Source organism: Sinocyclocheilus grahami, unplaced genomic scaffold (assembly GCF_001515645.1).
Source record: "Sinocyclocheilus grahami isolate Dianchi unplaced genomic scaffold, SAMN03320097.WGS_v1.1 scaffold222.1, whole genome shotgun sequence".
In the NCBI taxonomy this organism is placed as follows: domain Eukaryota; kingdom Metazoa; phylum Chordata; class Actinopteri; order Cypriniformes; family Cyprinidae; genus Sinocyclocheilus; species Sinocyclocheilus grahami.
Window position 1 is genome coordinate 2,052,905 of NW_015505401.1, and position 19,883 is coordinate 2,072,787.

Consider the following 19,883-nt stretch of genomic DNA (forward strand, 5'->3'; position numbering starts at 1 on the left):
CTGAGGGTGCAAAAAAATCAGAATATTTAGAAACTTGTCTAAATGAAGTTCTTAGCAATGCATATTACTAATCAAAAACGAAGTTTTGATATATTTACGGTAGGAAATGTACAAATATCTTCATGGAACATGATATCAAGCGTAGCGTTAGTTCTGGCAGGTCACGTTAGTCAAGCTCGCATCAGCTGACTCTCAGCTGATCCCCATCAACCTATGGGAATACGGCACCTATCTAAGCATTCATATATAAGGTCCCGCAGTAGTATCAGCAGTTTTCGCATTGCTCAATAGCTAATTACCCTCCTCCATCCCCAACTCCTCCTCTGTCAGTCAGGATTCAGCCTTCTGATTCTCCTTTGAATCAGACTAATTCTAAAATGTGTACATAACATTACTGAACTTTAACGATATCTGCAATGCATTTATGTTGGTTCTGTTCTGTTTACCCTGGGGGGTTATCGCTGCTCTCACTGCTCTCATCCATGCTAGGCTGCATGGAGGCGCAGGGAGTTCTTGCCCAGAACAGAACCATACCGCCAATCCAAACTGTATGTTAATTGTCAATCATCTTTGACGATAGTGGTCCTGACAGAACTTTACTTAATATCCTAATGATTTTTGCCATAAAAGAAAAAGCGATCATTTTGACCCATACAATATATTGTTGGCTATTGCTATAAATGCTGACTGGTTTTGTGGTCCAGGGTCACATATAGGCTATTATATTAAAGATGTAGGCTATAGTAGTGTATCAAAGCCATGATTATCCATTTAGTCATATTTTATGTTTTAACATATTTTGAGGAAGTATTCTTTTTTTTAAAGATTTTAAGCTTATGGAGCAGGACTAGTGTGTAGTATTTCACATCAACAGGTATAACGTGTTGAGCCCTCCTCTCTTTCTCTCTCGTGCTGCGCTGCTCCAGCTGCTGCTGCTGCAGCTGTCTGTCTGTCTGACTGTGCGTGCGTGCGCGCGATCTCCTTTCCGCTCGCGCCGTGCTGCTGCTCCTCAATGTAGCAAAGACCATGACAGGCATCGCCGCTGCCTCCTTCTTCTCCAACATTTGCCAGTTCGGGGGCTGCGGACTGCACTTCGAGTCGCTGGCCGAGCTCATCGTGCACATCGAGGATAAGCACATCGGTAAGTGCGCTCGCGGAAGCACAATCTGTGCCGCTGCAGCGCGCAGCAGCAATGGCCGGCTCGCGCGCTCCACAGTCACACTCACTTCCTGCGTCGCAGCGGCGCTGTTGCTAGGTGTGGTGAAGCGATGGGGCTTCAGTGCGTTTTGCTCGCTTTCGGGACGCTTTTAGGTGTCGATAGCACAAGATATGAACACGTTCGGGCGTCGTTAAGCCGCTTCAAACTAGTACATGGTCTGTACGCGTAAACACAAGCGGTAGGGCTGCAGTGGGAATGTTATTTTCTGCGCAAGGCCCGCAGACGCGGAGCTTCGTGGAGATGTGTCCATCTCACCAGCTCAGAGCAGCTCATAAACACGAAATGCATGTATAAAGCGGATTAAATTCCATACAGAAGTGATTAAATGCGTGTTAGCTAATGCAGCATAAGAGCTTCCTTAGTATGGTTAAAGGTAACGGGTACGTGTGGATGGCCATTATCATTATGCGTCATAATAATGTGCAATGGTCATAGCAGAAATGCACAAAAGCACTGGGATCAGATGAATATGCAAGTAGGTGTTCACTTATTGAATCATGAGTAGGCATTAATCCACTATTACAATATCCTGTATGAAATAAGACACTTTGGACGCTTGAATTTCAGAGCTAGTAGATCTCAAATGTCTTGTCACAAAGATTTCAAAGCTTTCTTAGAATCAAAAAATAAAAAAGGAATTGTTTTAAAGTTTAAAACAAGTCACATTGTAAGATACGATACTACTACTAATAATAATGAGAAATAGAGATTTATGTAACACCGCACCACTGTAAGATACACAGTTGAAATTATGAGACATAAAGTTGCAATTAGAAAAACAAAGTCACAGTTACATGAAATATTTGCATTGCGAGATAAAAGTTCATAATTATAAGATATAAAGTCATAAGTAATAGTCAAATTTATAAGAAATAAAGTTGCAGTAAAGTGAGATATAAATAACTGTAAATAGTCATAGCTGTGAGAAATAAAGTTGCAGTTATTAAATACATTTTCCCAGGATTCTTTTAGTTGAAAGTTCAAAATAACAGCATTTATTTGAAATATAATTTTTTGTAACTTTATAAAAGTCACTTTTAGTCAATTTAATGCATCCTTTCTGAATAAAAGTATTATATACCTGAATGGTACTTTGTGTAGAAATCAAATAAAGAGGTCACAATTACACAATTTAAGCACATTTTAATATATAAAGCAACAATTATTTTTATTTTATACCTTACTTTGTATTATTTACAAGTGCAGATGTAGGTCATAAGGTTGCACTGGTGCCTATCAGGGTCTGATTTGTTGTCATTCTGGAGCAGGGATCGCACTGGGGTCAGGAAACCCTTTGAGTCCTAGCCTGCAGAACTTCTATCCAGTAGAACAGATGCATAGGGTCAAGGCCCTTTATAGCCTGTATTGTCCCACTGAATCACTATTAGTGTTAAGGCTATATTAATGCAGAAATAAATGTATGGATGTGTGCTTGTAAATGTGATAAATGAAATGTGTTGTTATGGTTTCGCACAAAATCAACAGTGCTTTCTGTTTTTTCCTGGCTGTTGGACACAGAAATGGAGCGAAAGTAAACACAAGATGACTGAGAAGTCCAAAAGTGGAAGCATAGCATGAGATGGAATGCAGGTTTACTTTGAGCACAGCTGAAAAAGTATATTACATACCTATCTGTCATAATCAAAATGCTCTCGCTGATTCAGTCTCTAGTGCTGATGGATATCTCAGTCAATGGGGGCTGGATCTGGACTCTGCTGATGTAATTTAACACCGTTGGACTACCTGTCCAATAGACTCTGGCAAGAGCCTGCATGGAGTGAATTTGTAAGAAGAAACCTGATTTCTAGAGACAAAGCACCCCCCTCTCCTCCCCTTCTCTCCCCTGCTGACTGACATTCCCTGTTAGCTCAGCTGGCCTTTGAGAGGGAGATCTGTCTGGAGAGCTGGTGGAAATCATCAGTCCAGTCAAGCGATTTAGCCTGAGGTGTTTTCTGCCATCCATGTGCACACTCTGCTGCTCAGATACTCTGCCTCAGACTGAAATTTGCCATGTATGCATCACTTTTTGAAAGTGTGGTGTGCTTGTTTGCGTATGGAATTCAAATTAAATTAAAATAGTATAGATTCAATTTAAGCATTTTTAATATAACGTAATTTTTGTTTTGATCTGACTTAGGCCTTCATAGTTTGAAGTGTCAGATGCAGAACCTAATGGCTTGTGTTCAAATTAGACATTTTACATATAGTCATAAAGATCGTACTGAAGATATAGTGAGGGAAAATGTTGCATACTAAACCCTGCATAATCTTTTAAATCATCTGCAGTTGACCTAGTTCTTGAGACAAAATGCAGTTGCACAAATTATATTCACCTTTACACTGCTATGTTTTATTTTGAATGCATCCACTAAGCCCAACCAGTGTTCAGGTCCATGCACCCTATGAGCAGTTTTGTGGTATTATTCTAAAGTGAAATTGCAAAGTGATTGGATGTTTTACCTGGAGATCAGAGCTGTTTCTAAGCATAGACAGCCTAGGTGGTTGCCTAAGGTGCCACCAGCTGGGAAGTGCACCAACATTCCTGTTAATATTAAAGGTGCAGTATGTAATATGACAGCTAGCGATTAAAATGAGTACTGCAGTCCACATTCGAAATATATGAGAGAGTTGTTTCTCCTGCCCCCTTCTCCTCAAATTTGACGCTCACACGAGTTGCCAGATTGAGGACACTCAACAGGAATGAGCGGATTCGACAATGGTAGGCGATAAGCCTTGCACTGAAAGTTGATTTATCTGCATTTTAATGTCTCTGGTCATTGAGCTTTTTAGATGGATGCTGAGATTTTTTAGTTTGGGTAGAATCTGTGATCTTCCTGCAAAGATATTAGCCCCTTTCACACAAAGTCTTTACTAGTAAATTACCGGTGGATTACCATTAAGAGATCATTTGTGACCTGGACCTTTTCAAAAATGCCTGTAAATTCATTCTGGCAATTCACCGGTGTGAGAAGTTGTAACATTACCAGTAAATTACCAGTAATGTGCTCTGTGTGAACGCAAAACGAGATTACCGTCATGAGCACGTACGAGTTCAGAACGCGCTGACATAAGACGTCTACTCTGGGCCAATCATAACATTATGACGCATTTACTCCACGCAGCGGCTATTTACTGTTATTACTGTGTAAAAGCAGCTATTGTCTAATAAGTCAGCGAGGCAACAAGTTAGCTGTATAAGCTTTCAGATGCAGCCAGTAAATTTTGGCTTAAGCTTATCTGGCAGTTATTCATCCGAGTAGGAATTGGAATTTATACTGACACCTGTTGGCCTAGATGAATGAAGTTTCTTTATGAACCGCTAACTGCCAATTCATATTATTAGTAGTATGGTAACTCTGTCAATTTATGACACAGCTGGTCTTGTGTTGTCAACATGGCAGCTCCCGTGAGGGGCAATGTAGAGAGGGGAAAAAAACTGATTTGATAGAAAACTGATAACATTTTTATGATATTTCCCAAAAGTGTTCATTCCTTTGAGTGTAAAGCTTTTTTAATTAGCAAAAAATTACTGCGTAGCCCTTTAAATTCCACTATGACTGATTTGCATTTTTGTGTGTGTGTGTTTGCTGTGCTATTGCTGTGGCTGAATATTTGAGCGCAGGCTTGTTTTACTATACAAAATGGAGGCCTAGTTGCCACAATGGCAAAACACAACAAAATTAAATGACCTAGAAAAACATTGCCGTTCCACTCAGCACTCTTAAACCTGTCGTTCTGAAAACTGATAGCCTTAGGCCGCCTGCCTTTGTTTAGCTTATTTTCACAATAGGATTTATGTAGCAGGTTAAATTGCCCTCAGGACCATCATGTTTACATCTAAACTAAATGTGTCAACACTCCGTGGTAGCCCATTCTCTGATCGGATGAGATGGAGGTTGATCAATTCCAGGCAGCTGACCTGAGCTGAGCTTGTTTTAATGCCTCTTCTGCTCCCTGAGTGCTTGTCTCGCATGTGTCCGGGGTGTTAGCTGAAGGAGAGTATGGCTAAAGTGACTTATTGCGCAGTAATGAGGCAATTAGTGTCCCATGGAACCCCTCCCTCACCCACAGCCCTGCTCCTGGCAAGGTGTGAAATCTGGCATGGCCCCACATAGGCCTGGAGCAAGACTAATTACAAAGTGGGATGGTGGATTTTGGCCTCTCTTCCTCTTCATCTGGGGACCTGCTGCTAAAAACATTCTCTGCTTTAATTAACGCCCGGCTAAACAAAGCTCACATTCTAACGGGTGAGGTGGGTTCATTGGCAGGTGCTCTTGTGACCAGTAGGGGGCGATGGCATGCTAACAGAAGAACAGAGTGGAGATTTGCGAGGTCGGGTGGAGAAATGTTGCCGATAGGCCTCATTGCTTACAGCAAATGAGCTTGTGAAGTTTTAAGGTTGTAATATTTTATCACCTTCGAATTTTCCTCCGTCTTCAAGCTAATTCGAGTTTTTGTGGTTAAAACGCTCTCTAGGGTTTGATTGTGTATTACGATGGCAACAGTGTAAATACAAGGAAAGAGGGTGTGTCTGAACCTTTTACTGTTCGTACTTGTGCGTGTGGGTTCTGTAAGCAACGAAAAGATTCCTCCGAGGCTCTCGCTGGATGTGACAATTTATGCAATTCTCTTTCGACTTCCAGCTCTTAAAATCGTGAATTTAAACCTGTCAGGCCACGGCCTCCGAGGGTTTCACATTAAAAGTGTTAATATGAGGCTGAGATGATTTAGGGAGTTGAATGGGTTACAGCGCACAGAATTATTCTAGTTGCGACTACAGTGTTTAGCTAGCTTAAATCCTCCTGGTGTTTGGAGACTATCATAAAAAAAATACAGTTTACACCATGTGCTGATTTGTTAATTTATTATGTTTTTAAAAAGATTTTTTTTAAAGATTTATCTCCACCATTTTGGATAGAGGTCCAGTTTTTATTTTATATTTCTGATTTTATTTCAATTGTAATTCAAGTTTTAGTTTCAGAATTATGTCTACTTGTTTTTATGCATATTTTGTTTTATTTTTTCTTTGTTAAACATGAAAATAAAAGGTTTTCTTATTTCATTTCAGTTAACATTTATTTTTAATGGTTTTAGTTAAGTGTAATAACCCTGCAGAGGTCCTCTGCTTTCAAGATGTCAGCTCTACAGGGGTGATCTGCAGGCCTCTGAACAATGAACCTCTGAGCTTCACCACACTGAGGGCTCCTGGAATGGCCTGGGGGGAAAAAATCTCAACGGAAATAATAAATTTGAGCAGTGACTGTTGCCCCTAGAGCTGCACCTGGTGGACCTAATTACCTCAAACCAACACCCCCTGTTCCCTCCCAGCCCTCCATCCAAACCCAGTGCAGGCCAGCTAATGACAGGAAGAGCTGATATTACCTGGATTAACCATGGCAGGTTTATGAAGCTGTAATGAACTTCAAACCAGTGCCCAAGTCATCATATACACTCAAATTCACTCTGTTGAATGTGGTTTGTGTAGGAATACTCCGAGCTTAGAGACAGAAAGCAGTTCCAGTGTTAAACAGCTTTAATAGGCAGAATGGTGGTGGAAATTGTTGCTTAACAAAGAGGAGACACTTTTGTCCATCTCTTACTGCTTTATGTGGCTTCTGCTGGTAATCTGTTAATTCCACACCAGCTTTAATAATGTCTGTGTGAACATTTATGCTTTATTACATACAGTAATATCCTCTGCTTCTCAATCGGGCTCAAACTGATAAGCGATATTAACGATGCCTTGTTTACAATACAACCGGAGCACATGCAGCTGAGGTGAAGGGCGGGACGCTTAGACGCGCGCTAGAGGCGGTTTAGCCCTATTTCTGAGGGAGGGGCTTCATAAAAACAGGAAAAGATCAGCCCATTTCTCAGAGAAGGGACAGAACGGTGTGGAATAAAGGTAAATTATGTGAAAAATAATGCGTTTTTTAAAAAACGAAGCATTAACACATGTTAGACTGCTCCCCATAAACACAATCAAGCCTAGAAAAAAAAACAGTCAACCACCCCTTTAACTCGCTAGAGTGTGAAACTGAGAAAAATTACTTTAAAGTTTTTTACTTGTCCAGCCAAACTAATTATAGCTAGGACACTGGAAATTTGGCAATTAGATGTTTTAACTCACCAGACCTGAACCCCATAGAGAATCTATAGGGTATTGTCAAGAGGAAAACGTGAAACAAGTAACCAAAAAATGCAGATGAGCTGAAGGCCACTGTCAAAGAAACCTGGGCTTCCATACCACCTCAGCAGTGCCACAAACTGATCACCTCCATGCCACACCGAATTGAGGCAGTAATTAAAGCAAAAGGAGCCCCTACCAAGTAGTGAGTACATGTACAGTAAATGAACATACTTTCCAGAAGGCCAACAATTCACAAACATTTTTTGTTGGTCTTATGAGGTATTCTAATTTGTTGAGAGAGTGAATTGGTGGGTTTTTGTTAAATGTGAGCCAAAATCACCACAATTAAAAGAACCAAAGACTTAAACTACTTCAGTCTGTGTGCATTGAATTTATTTAATACTCGAGTTTCACAATTTGAGTTGAATTACTGAAATAAATGAAATTTTCCACGACATTCTAATTTATTGAGATGCACCTGTAGTAATGTGACTGTATTAGTGTTTTAGTTTTTTTTTGGACCGTAACAAGCAGACTAAAAGTTAAACATATGAGTGGATACCGTGGATACCAATTAATTTGCTATGCTCATTAGCGTTAAAAAAAATGCTAGACATAGCATATTGTTTATATGTTGACTTGTATGAAATAGCCTAAGCTCAAAGAATTAATGACTTGTGGATTGATGTGAAAGCCAGCAAGCAGGAATAATGCTCAGAATGCTTGTGGATTAAACATCTCCGATGACGTTCATCGCCATGGATTGATTTTATCGGGTTACAAGAAAAGGTAGGATATGGATTTATTTGTGAACAGCTACTGATTTTATGATTTATCAGGCTAGCTACGGCATTTGAGTCCACACCCGTCCAGCTAAAAGTGACATCAACTAGAAGTGACAGCCTGGTGAGTAATCTGCATTACAAAAAGAAAAACAAATATTTAAAGGTTATTCACGATTACATATTGCTGCCAAGGTATCTAGTCTTTACAGTGCTTTTTTATATGGAGCTATTTGGTAGATCGCAATCTATCTAATTCGTTTGTCTACACTGTAATTAAAATGCGGCAGACTTTAATGGACTGTAAAACAAAGGCAGAACACCGTATAACTCCAAACCGGTGTTGTGCCGAATTATGCACCCGTGCCAGATTATGCACCCCCTCGTTGAAAAAAATCGAAGTTACGGTCTTTTGCCTTTGCACGGCAGCATTGTACATGCACATCACTTTTGTTTGGAGAGAATTGGGGGATGTACTCACATAATTCTTGCATTCAGAAATGGATAGAATTTGAGCGTTCCAAACAAAGTGAAAAGCTGTAACTGGTGTTATACGGTGCTCTGCTTCTCCGGGGCTTTTCAAAGTTACGGTTGAGATGACTCATTATTTTATCGGGAAAACAACAAAATTGACTCAAGATACTTATATACATGATAAATTATGTCTTGAATGTCCCAAAAATATCAATAACTCATTTTCGAAAAAAATCGAAGTTACGGTCTTTTGCCTTTGCACGGCAGCTTTGTACATGCACATCACTTTTGTTTGGAGAGAATTGGGGGATGTACTCACATAATTCTTGCATTCAGAAATGGATAGATGGGGTGCAACTGATAGAAAGGAACAAAACGCAGGTGTCTTGAGACATGTTTAATAAAGTTGAACCAGCTTTAACCTCCTATTTGATACATGTACACTACCATTCAAAAGTTTGGGATCTGTAGCATTTTTTTTTATGTTGTTGAAAGAAGCCTCTGATGCCCAACAAGGCTGCATTTATCTGATAAAAAAATACATCAAAAACATTCTGCTGTTGTACATGGTAATATTGTGAAATATTATATTACATAATACGCCAATATGGTCTTATCATCCATGTTGATGCCGTTTAATTTTTGTGGAAACCATGAAACCTTTTTTAGGATTCTTTGTGAAATAGCAAATTTAAAAAACTGGAAAAATGGAAATCTTAATATCATAAATTATAATAATAATTTATGATATAAATAATAATAATATAAATGTCTTAAAAACCCTACTGACTGCAAGCTTTTAAACAGAGGTGTACATTGATCAACACCAACAAAACAATCATTGCCCACCTTTCCACTCCTAATACTCAAGTTCTTGGCTGATTTATTTATTGAGAATTTAAAAAAAAAAAGGTAAATGAATGTATTAATATAATATATTAGTGTAAAAATATGATGATTAACCGGAGTTCTTCAAGTAGGTTGAAGAATTTACCTTTTTTGCATTCTGTCAAAGTTTGATATATAGGCTTATGTGTTGGTTTAAAGTAGTGCTGGACGATATACCGGTTCAAATGGTAAACCGGTTTGAATTATGCACTTTTTATGCATTTTTTGCAAACTGGGCATAAAGGTAGAAGTGGCTAAGCAATGTAGACAGTGTCGTGATTGCATACACTTCTGACTTATGGTTGGAGAAACTAATTCTTTAACTGGGTAAATAAACTGTAAGCGGCCATTAAAAGAGGCCAAAGATGCTGAAGAGGAATGCAAAGAGGAGAAAATGCTGTAGCAGGCAGAGCAAACTCACTACACCATGCGCAAAACATTGGAACAAAATTCTATTCTGAATTGGGGGTGGGGGTTTATAGAAATGTATCTCTGAGGGGAACTTTCTTTTCATCTTACCTCCGTATAATGTATAGTAATGTGGTATTTAAAAGCGCAGCACTGCTTTGTTTACAGCAGTAACCAATGAAAACGCTGTATCGCTGCCGTTACATAAGCGACACCTGCTGTCAGATAGTGAATCTGCGTTGTCATTCAGCCCGTCTGCTGTTTTTGTTTGGAGCTGGCATGTTTCATGTAGGATAATTTCACAAAGCTAAGGTCAGACCATTCTGTTTTGGCTGCAGATTTTGAAATTATACAATCTAACTAACATCAAAAACTGCTCATGCTACATGTAACATGTTTGATTGGATCGTGATTAAAATACAGGGTTTCATGCATTCTTATTCACAGGCACAGGCACAGTCAGGGAAAAACCGCGATAAACCGTGAATCCATCAGAATCCTAAAAAACGTATTTTCCTAAAAGTATTTTCCATGGGTTTTGTAGAACCTGCTGTGTGTGTAATACATGTGCAAATGCACTTAATTTAGTTGCCACAGGCTTTTTCCTTTAACAGCCATGTATTCCATTACCAGCTCATTTTCATTGCTACATTGTGCTCATTGAGACTGTATCTTATCAAGGCATTTTTCTTTCAGTTAGAGTGGACAGATAAAGGGCTGGAATTTTGTTTTGTCCCAGAAACGTCAAGTAGCTTTTTGTAGTGAGTAAATTTAATCGACTGGAAAGTCTTTGTGTTCACAGTCTTTCTAAGTTTTTTGTTGTTGTATCCAGTAATAACAAACAGCTAGAAAAGTCACAGAAATTAATTGCTCAGAAAGTGTGACGGCAAATGTACTGATGTTTGTGTGGCTGGATTAGAGTATTTTAGTTTATGACTGTTACTTTACACGTTTGGGCTTCCCAATAAGCAATACGTCTTTGTTTTGAGTTTGCTATAATTTGTTGTAAGTCAGTTTAAGAACTTAATCTAATAAAGTTCACTTTCCTCTCTAGGTTTATGACAGATGCAGCACGGCGGGAGCACGAGTCTCTGAAGAAGAAAGTTCAGCCAAAGCTGTCACTCTCACTGACGGGCAGCCTTTCACGCAACAGCGTGGCCACGCCCCCTCGCCACAACAGCGGCAACCTGACCCCGCCCGTGACTCCGCCCATCACGCCCTCGTCTTCATTCAGGAGCAGCACACCCACAGGTACTTCTTTAGGAACTCACTGTATGCTTATTATGTTTCCTAGAAAGATGAATTTTGGTAATAACTCCGTTAAACCTGCAGTGCTTGTTTGATGTTCTGTTGTAATCGATAATCCAGTAATCACATTGTGAGTCACACTGTTTGTTTTTTTCATCGCTGCAGTTTCCCATGGCCCTCTCTAGAGCAACATGTGCTCTCTCTCCCACAATTAAATGTTTTAAGCATTTTATTTGTGTGGGTTTGGAACAGAAACTAAATAGTCTCCAAATTGCTTGTATCATACTATTACTGTGCATTAACCCTTAGACCTTCTTATGCCTTCCAGATTCTTTCTCATAAAACGCAAACGCTTTGCTGGCTGGGCTCAGTACTGTGAGAAAGATAACTGTACCAGTTTTCCTTAAAGCTATTGTGTGTCTGCTGCGGTGGCTGATGGGAAATGCTTTGTTGTTCTAGCGGTGTAGTGGTTGATTATCTGAAAGGTTTGATGCGTCATAACATGATCAATTACTAAATGATTATTTATTCTGTACTCTCAGGCAGCGAGTATGATGAGGAGGAAGCAGAATATGAAGAGTCTGACAGTGACGAGTCGTGGACCACCGAAAGTGCCATTAGCTCTGAATCCATCCTCAGTTCCATGTGCATGAACGGCGGTGATGAGAAACCGTTCGCATGTCCCGTGCCTGGCTGCAAAAAGAGATACAAGGTATAAAATGGCTTCGATATATACTTTCATTTGTCTGTTCACTGTAGGTTTGTGAATAATTTTTGAAGACTAGAGAAATCCTGACAGCATGGAAAACATGCAACACAAAAATTCAAAACACGAGGCGTAAAAGAGTCATTTAAAAAAAAAGCCTCTGGCTCGTTTTTTTGGTTTGACACACCGCGTTAAAACCTGGCTGACCAATGAGATTGGCGCTTTTGTTCACGTGCCTGGAGCTGCTGAAGTTACAGTAAAACACGACTTGGTGGCGCTCAAGCACAAAACGGTCTTGCCGAGCACACATTGATACCTAACGACGAAGAGGAAGTAAGTAGACCAAGAAGATGCATCGAGGCAAGATGAATGTAGAGCTGCTGCTCTCATTGGTGTCTGAACACAAAGAGCTTTATGACAAACGCCACCGCGACTACAAAAATCTAGATAAGAGGGAGTTGTTATGGAGAGGAATTGCAGATCAAATAGGATTCGATGTGTACCGGGGTATTTCTGTTTTTCATTAAAGCCACCTAATGTCAGGGAGGGAATTTGCACGTTCACTCGGCTCATCGACTGTGAAAATTGCTTGGGTATGAACACAAAAGATGCGTCGAAAAACGTTGGCGATAAGCACGCGCGATAATCGTCCCGGTGTGTATGAGGCTTAAGGTTCAAAAAACACATTATTTTCCACATACTGTACATTATTGTTTCTCCTCTATGCCCTGCCTTTCTGAAACGCGTCGATTTTTACAAAGCTCATCGTTCTGAAAAGTGAGGTGTGCTCTGATTGGCCAGGTATCCAGTGCGTTGTGATTGGCCGGCCCGAGCTTGTGACGGAAATGTAACACCCCTTACCATAATTGGAAACACACAGCGTCTCCACGACATGGCGGCGGCAGCAACAATACTACAGCGAGAATAAAAGTTACGCCTTCTTTCCTTGCATAAACATTTGGGCGGTGTTATGCAAATCTTCCAACACAGTGATGTAGACATGTGGAGGCGTGTTTAAATGAGGCGTTTTAGAAAGGCGTGGATGAGTCTTAACTTTTATAAAGACTATCTCTTTGGGTTTGAGACTTTAGTCTTTGCAACTTTACAGATCTTATATATGCACAAACAGCTTGCAACACTCCGAAGCATCATATGACCCCTTTAATATATTTTATTGTAAAGATACTTTATATTATTTAAAATGTATATTGTAAGAAATTTGGGGTCAATAAGGTTTTTAAAATACTTTTGAAAGAAGTCTCTTATGCTCACTTAGGCTGAATTTATTTAATCGCAAATACAGCAAAACAGTAGTATGGCGAAATATTATGAAATTTAAAATAACTGTTGTATACAGCTTGTAACACTCCGAAGCATCATATGACCCCTTTAATATATTTTATTGTAAAGATACTTTATATTACTTAAAATGTATATTGTAAGAAGTTTGGGGTCAATAAGGTTTTTAAAATACTTTTGAAAGAAGTCTCTTATGCTCACTTAGGCTGAATTTATTTAATCGCAAATACAGCAAAACAGTAGTATGGCGAAATATTATGAAATTTAAAATAACTGTTGTATATTTTTATGGCAAAGCTGAATTTTCTGTAGCCATTACTCCATTCTTCAGTGTCACACGATCCTTCAGAAATCATTCTAATATGCTGATTTGATGCTGAGGAGAAATTTCGAATTACTATCAATGCTGAAAACCGTTTTCTTACAGACCCCAAATCTATTAGCACCATTATTTAAAGCTGTTTACTTAGTGTTTCATTCACTAAAAAGCAGGTTTACAGCACACCTGTGTATCCATAAACAATAGCAATCACCAGTGGCACAAATATGATCAAACAGTGAATGCTGGGCTCTCACTGTTTAGCAGTCAAAGAGTTTATTAACACTAAGAGCTGTAATGGGACAGGACTGGAAGCTTGACATACATTTGAAAGGCATACATGCAGTCCACTGAAGGCCTGTGCATTTTTATGAGATTTTCCACTGCCATCTGGTTCGGGCTGCTGAGATAAATGATGTGCAGCCTGTGAGAGCCGCATTCAATAAGAGGGAGAGGAAATGGATGATGACAGCCATGAGGGTGTCTCTGCATGTTCAGATGTACTGTTAGATGTGGCTCTGATTTGGGTTTATTTGGGTTCAGTGGGTGCCTGGTCTCCACTGATGTCAAGCAGCTGATGGTTTTCTTCATTATTTCACACAACACTGGATGTTTTATATGTCTGGAATTATTCAAGCGCATTTTTACTCACAGATCGTTTTGTTTGCCTTCAGATTATTGATAAATATGTTATAATGTAATATGGAATTGAACACTTGTAATAAGTGAAGTGAATTGTAAAATAATGTTTGTTTGCACAGTGTAAGCTGCACCCTCTGTGCCGAACTGAGCTCATCTAGGATCACAAAATGATTTCATTGGCTGAAAGTACTTTTAATATGTACTATTTTTACTTCCTGATTAGAAAGTCACTTCATGATGTTTGCCATCTGAACTGTTATTACAGACTTTAATGTCTACTATAGATAATAAAAGATTGTGTGAATATAGATTTTAGATTTTTTTTGCTTATTACAAGCTAAACACTCTTCTTTTTCGGCTGTATGCATCAAAACGACGCCCTACCACGCATCAAAACAGTCAATACAGCACAGTCAAGAATAACTTAAAGAGGTTGCCTGCATTTCCTAAACTGTGGAGATTGACATTTGTTGCTTTGACTCATGATTTGAATTGTGATGCTTCCCGCTTTAAGTGGCCTTTCATTTTTAACCAGAAATGGTTCAAATATGTATACTGTATATATATATATTAGTGTTGTCAAACGATTAATCGCATCCAAAATAAAAGTTTTTGTTTACATATGTGTGTGTACTCTTTATTTATGTATATATAAATACACACACATGCATGTATATATTTAAGAAAAATTTTGTTTTTAAATTTTAAATATATTTATATATAACATAAATATATACATGTACATATATTCAAAATATATACTGTATTTGCGTGTATTTATATATATATATATATATATATATATATATATATATATATATATATATATATATACATACATAATAAATATAGATAGTACACATACATATATTATGTAAACAAAAGCTTTTATTTTGGATGCGATTAATTGCGATTAATCATTGGACAGCACTAATATATATATACAGTATATATACAGAGAGAGTTATCTAATATTAATAAATTAAATATCCTGGGCGGGCTCAACTCAGACTCAGTTGGTGCCATTTTTATTATAAATAAACAAAAAATAATAATAATTCATTAATAATTTCAATCTATAAAATGAATCTAAATGCAGCAGTGAATCGTTTTTTGTTTATTTCCTGTGTAGTCAATTATTGTCTAACCTGAACAATGATCCTCTTGTTTCTGCTCTTCTCTGCAGAATGTGAATGGTATTAAATACCACGCCAAGAACGGCCACCGCACTCAGATCCGCGTTCATAAGCCCTTCAAGTGCCGGTGTGGTAAAAGCTACAAAAGCTCTCAGGGGCTTCGACACCACACCATCAACTTCCACCCGCCCGTCTCTGCCGACATCATCCGCAAGATGCAGCAGTAGAGAGTGCCAACATCCCCACACACACACACACACACACATCACATGTATATACACCTCCACATCCATCCGCACCAGCAGCTGTGGCTGTCCATGAACTCTGACCCGTCTTGTCCTCAGTTTTTTGGAGGACATCCAAAAGATATTTGTCTGGAGGACAGTTTGTCTCTTTCTATTTGACTCTTTCAAGAGTAAGACTCCTTCACCTCCCTTTTCATTCCACTCCTCATGAGGAGGAAACTTTAATCTTTTTATATTCCTCTTCCTCAAGGAAGACTCCCGAATCCCTGTATCATTCCGTACCTCCATGCGGAGGATTCGATTCAACCATCTATCAAAACACTACATTTTGAATCGCATGCTTTAATTCTGTTTTTTTAATTTGTTTTTTTATTTCCTTTGCTTATTTGTATCTTATTAGAGTTCACCGTTTTGTATTTTTGCACATTTGCTTAATCTTTTTATTTTCCTGGTCTTTATTTTTTTATGCTAGGTGCTTATTGTAAGACTGACGGTATGTTTGGAAAGGTGAGAATCGTGACTAGTTAACCAGCCTCGCGTGAGTGAACGTGAGTCTCTGTGCGAGAAAAACAAAAGATAGGAAAGGCTTGAATAGTCTGAATGTTTATCTGTATAAGCAACATCCATAGCTACAGACTGTGTATATAACTATATATTCTAGAAGTTTCATAGTCAGATTTAAATTCTATACTTTATTCCTAAGTTTTATTTTGTATATTTTCAACCGAACTTCGGAGATGACAATATCGATTGATTATGGATGTGCAGTTTTCAGTCGTGCAAAAAAGGTTTGAAAAGTTTTGAGTTATAGCACCAAATGACTCTCAGGTGACAAATCGCCAGCATTTCAAAACCATAAACCTGATCTGATAGTATTTTAGAGTAGGCTGTTACACTCTTCCCAGGACCGTTCTAGAACTCCACAGCGATCTGGAGAAGAACCTAAAGCACTTTGTAGTGACCAGCTGCCAACCTGTTTAGTGCATTTTGTATTGCCAACGAGTTGCAGAATGTTTTCTGCAAGTCAGCTGCGAAATTCTAAGGACTAATATGGCGCTTTGGAGGTCTCTCTTTTCTGAGGTTCTTTTCCTTTTTTTTTTCTAGCTTAGGGAATTAATTATTTCGCTATACCTCCAGTGTGCTTGTTAGATGTGAGATTATTGAAACTGGTTGCCTTGAATTGTGGTACACCACAGCATTCCAGTACAGTATATGTGTAGCCAAGTGATTCGGATTGTGTATTCATCCGGATTCTGGCTCGTCTCTGGTGAATCCGTGGGACATTTATACCCCTAACCTGTCACTGGGATGATATAGTCACAACCCAAAGATATTCAAGTGTGGACTCATACCTTGAATCAGAAAGGTACTTGATTTGATTTGCTTTTGGACTTGTGGGTGGTATAAATGAAGAGTCGCTAGATCCTCCAGAGATGCCGGCCAGATCAGGGCCTGCCAATCACTCATTATGACACATCACTGCATGGACGTTGATGTTGTTGGAATTGCAGTATCGGTTTAGATGCAACATTGTAACAGTATTACACTGCCAGTACAGAGGGAAGTATTTGATATATTGTGTACTTAAATGTATTGTCTCAATGTGAGTGCTTTAAATTATATTTTCTTAAGTTTCTGGACAACAATGTTCCTACATGTAATGAAGTCAGACACCAGGGCTTGTTTTGGAACTGGTGACATTTTCTGCAACAAAACTTAAAAAGAAAAAAAAAAAGCTGCTTCATAAATGTAAATCTGGTTACATTTTAAATATTAAAATGGCCTCTGATGTGTTTTAAAAAAAAATGTTAACAACTTTTTTAAATGTATTTCTTCCATCCAGGAATGTGGATTCATGGTCAATTTTAGTATAAAGATAGAGGAATATATATATATATTTATACATATATATTATATATATACAAATATATATATATATATTCCTCTATCTTTTTTTTTTTTATATATATATATATTTGTTTATTTATTATATTATTTGTGACCCTGAACCACAAAACCAGTCATAAGTAGCATGGGTATATTTGTAGCAATAGCCAACAATTCATTGTATGGGTCAAAATGATAGCTTTTCCTTTTATGCCAAAAATCTTTAGGATATTAAGTAAAAAATCATGTTCCATGAAGTTTGATATTTTGTCAATTTCCTACCATAGATATATCAAAACTTAATTTTTGATTAGTAATATGCATTGCTAAGAACTTCATTTGGACAACTTTAAAGGCGATTTTCTCAATATTTAGATTTTTTTACACCCTCAGATTCCAGATTTTCAAATAGTTATATCTCTGCGAAATATTGTCCTAGCCTAACAAACCATACATCAATGGAAAGCTTATTTATTCAGCTTATTATGCATGAATCTCCATTTAAAAACTTGACCCTTATGACTGGTTTTGTGGTCCATGGTCACATATTGTTTTTAGTAATAGATATATAGTTAAAACTTCTAAAAACTTAAATTCATAAACAATGGTTATGTAAAATTGTAGTATGTTCCTTTAAGACTTTCTAATAATAATAATTACGGATAATCCTCAAAAGTAAGCCTTACCATGTGGTTTTGGTAAGTAAAGGTAAATGTTTTCAATTTGAACAACTCCACATAACCAGCATAAATATTGCTCGTCAAATCTTTATTGGTTTAGATCAAGTATACAAGACACTCACACAGTAAGAGACCAAAAGTATTTAACTAAGGAAATGGAACAAAAATAAGAGATCTAGGTTTGTGATTTCAGTGCACAGGAAACGTGAGCATGCAACTCAATTGAAATAAGTGATTTAAATAGATAAAGGAAAAAACACTAACTCAAATAACTTGATTATCATGGTTTATCTTTAAAAGCTTATTCTAAAATGATTTTATAATATAGAATCACCCTCTTAGCTGGTCACATACATGCCCTGCCAGAAAAAGCTGTGCTCTGCCTGCACAGAGTATAGTAGGCAATACCTGACTTAAACTATGGAACCTGGGGAGGGTTCTCAACAGAATGCTTTAATATGACTTTTGCTCAGTGTTCTTAAAGTATTCTTAACCACCTGCAATGCTAACTTTGATATGAGAAGCGTTAAAGTGAGTTAGAATAAACAGTTCTATTGACAGAAGTAATCCCCAACTATAATGGACTTAAATAAAGACCCTAAAACATCACCCAAAATTCATCTTTCAGTCATTTGGAATTCATTAACAGTATCCAGACTTTACCTTGATTGCGTACGTTAAAGAAAAGATCAGTTCTCTACAGATGAATGCTCAAAGCTAAACATGCTGTTTAAAGTGGCTGTTAACTGTAACACAAATGAGCAGAATGGGAAGTGGAGGCAAGGACTCTTTTTCTCGACTAGAAGTCGAGCATGTTACTGTCGAAGTGGGTGAGGACGTGCTTCTCGAAGAGCTGCTGGTCACAGTCGAGAGGGAACTGTTCGCTGCACATGGGGCAGATCTTCCAGTGGCTCTCCACGTGCTCCTCAAACTTGGACTGGTCGTAATGAGGAGGGAAGATCACTTCACACAGCGGACATCGCTTCTGCTCCCCACTGCGAGATGGAGAAATTAAACTGGGTGAGAAAAGGCTAATAAAAACACCAAAATAAAGGCTGAATGAGGAAAACAAAGTGTGGTAAGGTATGTTTGTGTGTGAATGAGCTGGTGCTAGAACAACAGGAGAGTAAACGGCAGTAAAACAGCATCTGTGTGAAGGCGATGTGGGTGGGCCGTTGAGCTAATGCACAAAGTCACACCACAACGAAGCTCAACCACATGATAGGTAACAGCCGTGAGGTTGGTGTTTGTGTGCGTTCTTACCTGGCTTCAAAGCAGAATGGCATCTGTCCATCATTGAGGAACTCTGCGGGGTCAGCGGCTGTAGGCTGATCATTGGTTTGCTGGGGGAGAGAAGAAAAAAAATGTTTTCTGTTAGCAAAAGCAGAGGAACCGTAAACCACCTGAAAACCTCTATTTGCCCGTTAACTGTTAGTGATTAATATCGCAGGAAATCTTGTTGGTGCAGCAATATATGACAGCTCTAAACATATGCAATTATGTAGGAGAAAGTCGTAGCATATTGATTAATGATCTGGGGTGCGTTTCCCAAAAGCATCATTAGCTGTTGTTCTGTTGTTACCTACATAGTTAAAAAATTCACTATTTCCAGAAAACATGGTTTTAATGAACTGCTTGGGTGCAGTACATTCTATAGCTTTCATACTATTTATATATATACACATTTCAATCTACACAGTATGGCATGCATGTCAACAATCAGTGGCATTTTTGAAAAGTGCGCATACGCGTAGAAGCATAAGGCAACCACGGCGTATGGAATAAGAGGGAACCCGCAATGAATCGTATTTACATATTTA

General features: G+C 38.3%; 2 protein-coding genes across 4 annotated transcripts in view; one reads left to right on the forward strand and one right to left on the reverse strand.

The window, feature by feature from the left end:
• The first annotated feature begins 966 nt into the window (after window positions 1–966).
• LOC107596726 (juxtaposed with another zinc finger protein 1-like) lies at window positions 967–17,271 on the forward strand. The gene is made up of 4 exons (XM_016287523.1): window positions 967–1,141; window positions 10,922–11,152; window positions 11,692–11,861; window positions 15,302–17,271. The coding sequence occupies exons 1-4, from the start codon at window positions 1,027–1,029 to the stop codon at window positions 15,476–15,478; spliced, it is 693 nt and encodes a 230-aa protein (XP_016143009.1). The 5' UTR covers window positions 967–1,026; the 3' UTR covers window positions 15,479–17,271.
• An 849-nt stretch (window positions 17,272–18,120) lies between these two features.
• Window positions 18,121–19,883, reverse strand: part of LOC107596651 (tax1-binding protein 1 homolog B-like) — a 61,007-nt gene continuing 59,244 nt past the window's right edge. For all 3 annotated transcript variants that reach the window (XM_016287433.1, XM_016287434.1, XM_016287432.1), the window contains 2 exons: window positions 19,327–19,406; window positions 18,121–19,058 (listed from right to left, as the gene is read on the reverse strand). In XM_016287433.1, coding sequence (XP_016142919.1) covers window positions 18,863–19,058; window positions 19,327–19,406 — 276 coding nt within the window. In that variant the 3' untranslated portion in view covers window positions 18,121–18,862. The remainder of the gene's footprint in view (window positions 19,059–19,326; window positions 19,407–19,883) is intronic.

Coding starts and splice junctions, on each gene's coding strand:
- LOC107596726 (XM_016287523.1), top strand. CDS start 1,027: ATGACAGGCATCGCCGCTGCCTCCTTCTTCTCCAACATTTGCCAGTTC. Junction 1,142..10,921: donor CATCGAGGATAAGCACATCG/GTAAGTGCGCTC, acceptor AGTCAGTTTAAG/AACTTAATCTAATAAAGTTC. Junction 11,862..15,301: donor GCTGCAAAAAGAGATACAAG/GTATAAAATGGC, acceptor TCTTCTCTGCAG/AATGTGAATGGTATTAAATA.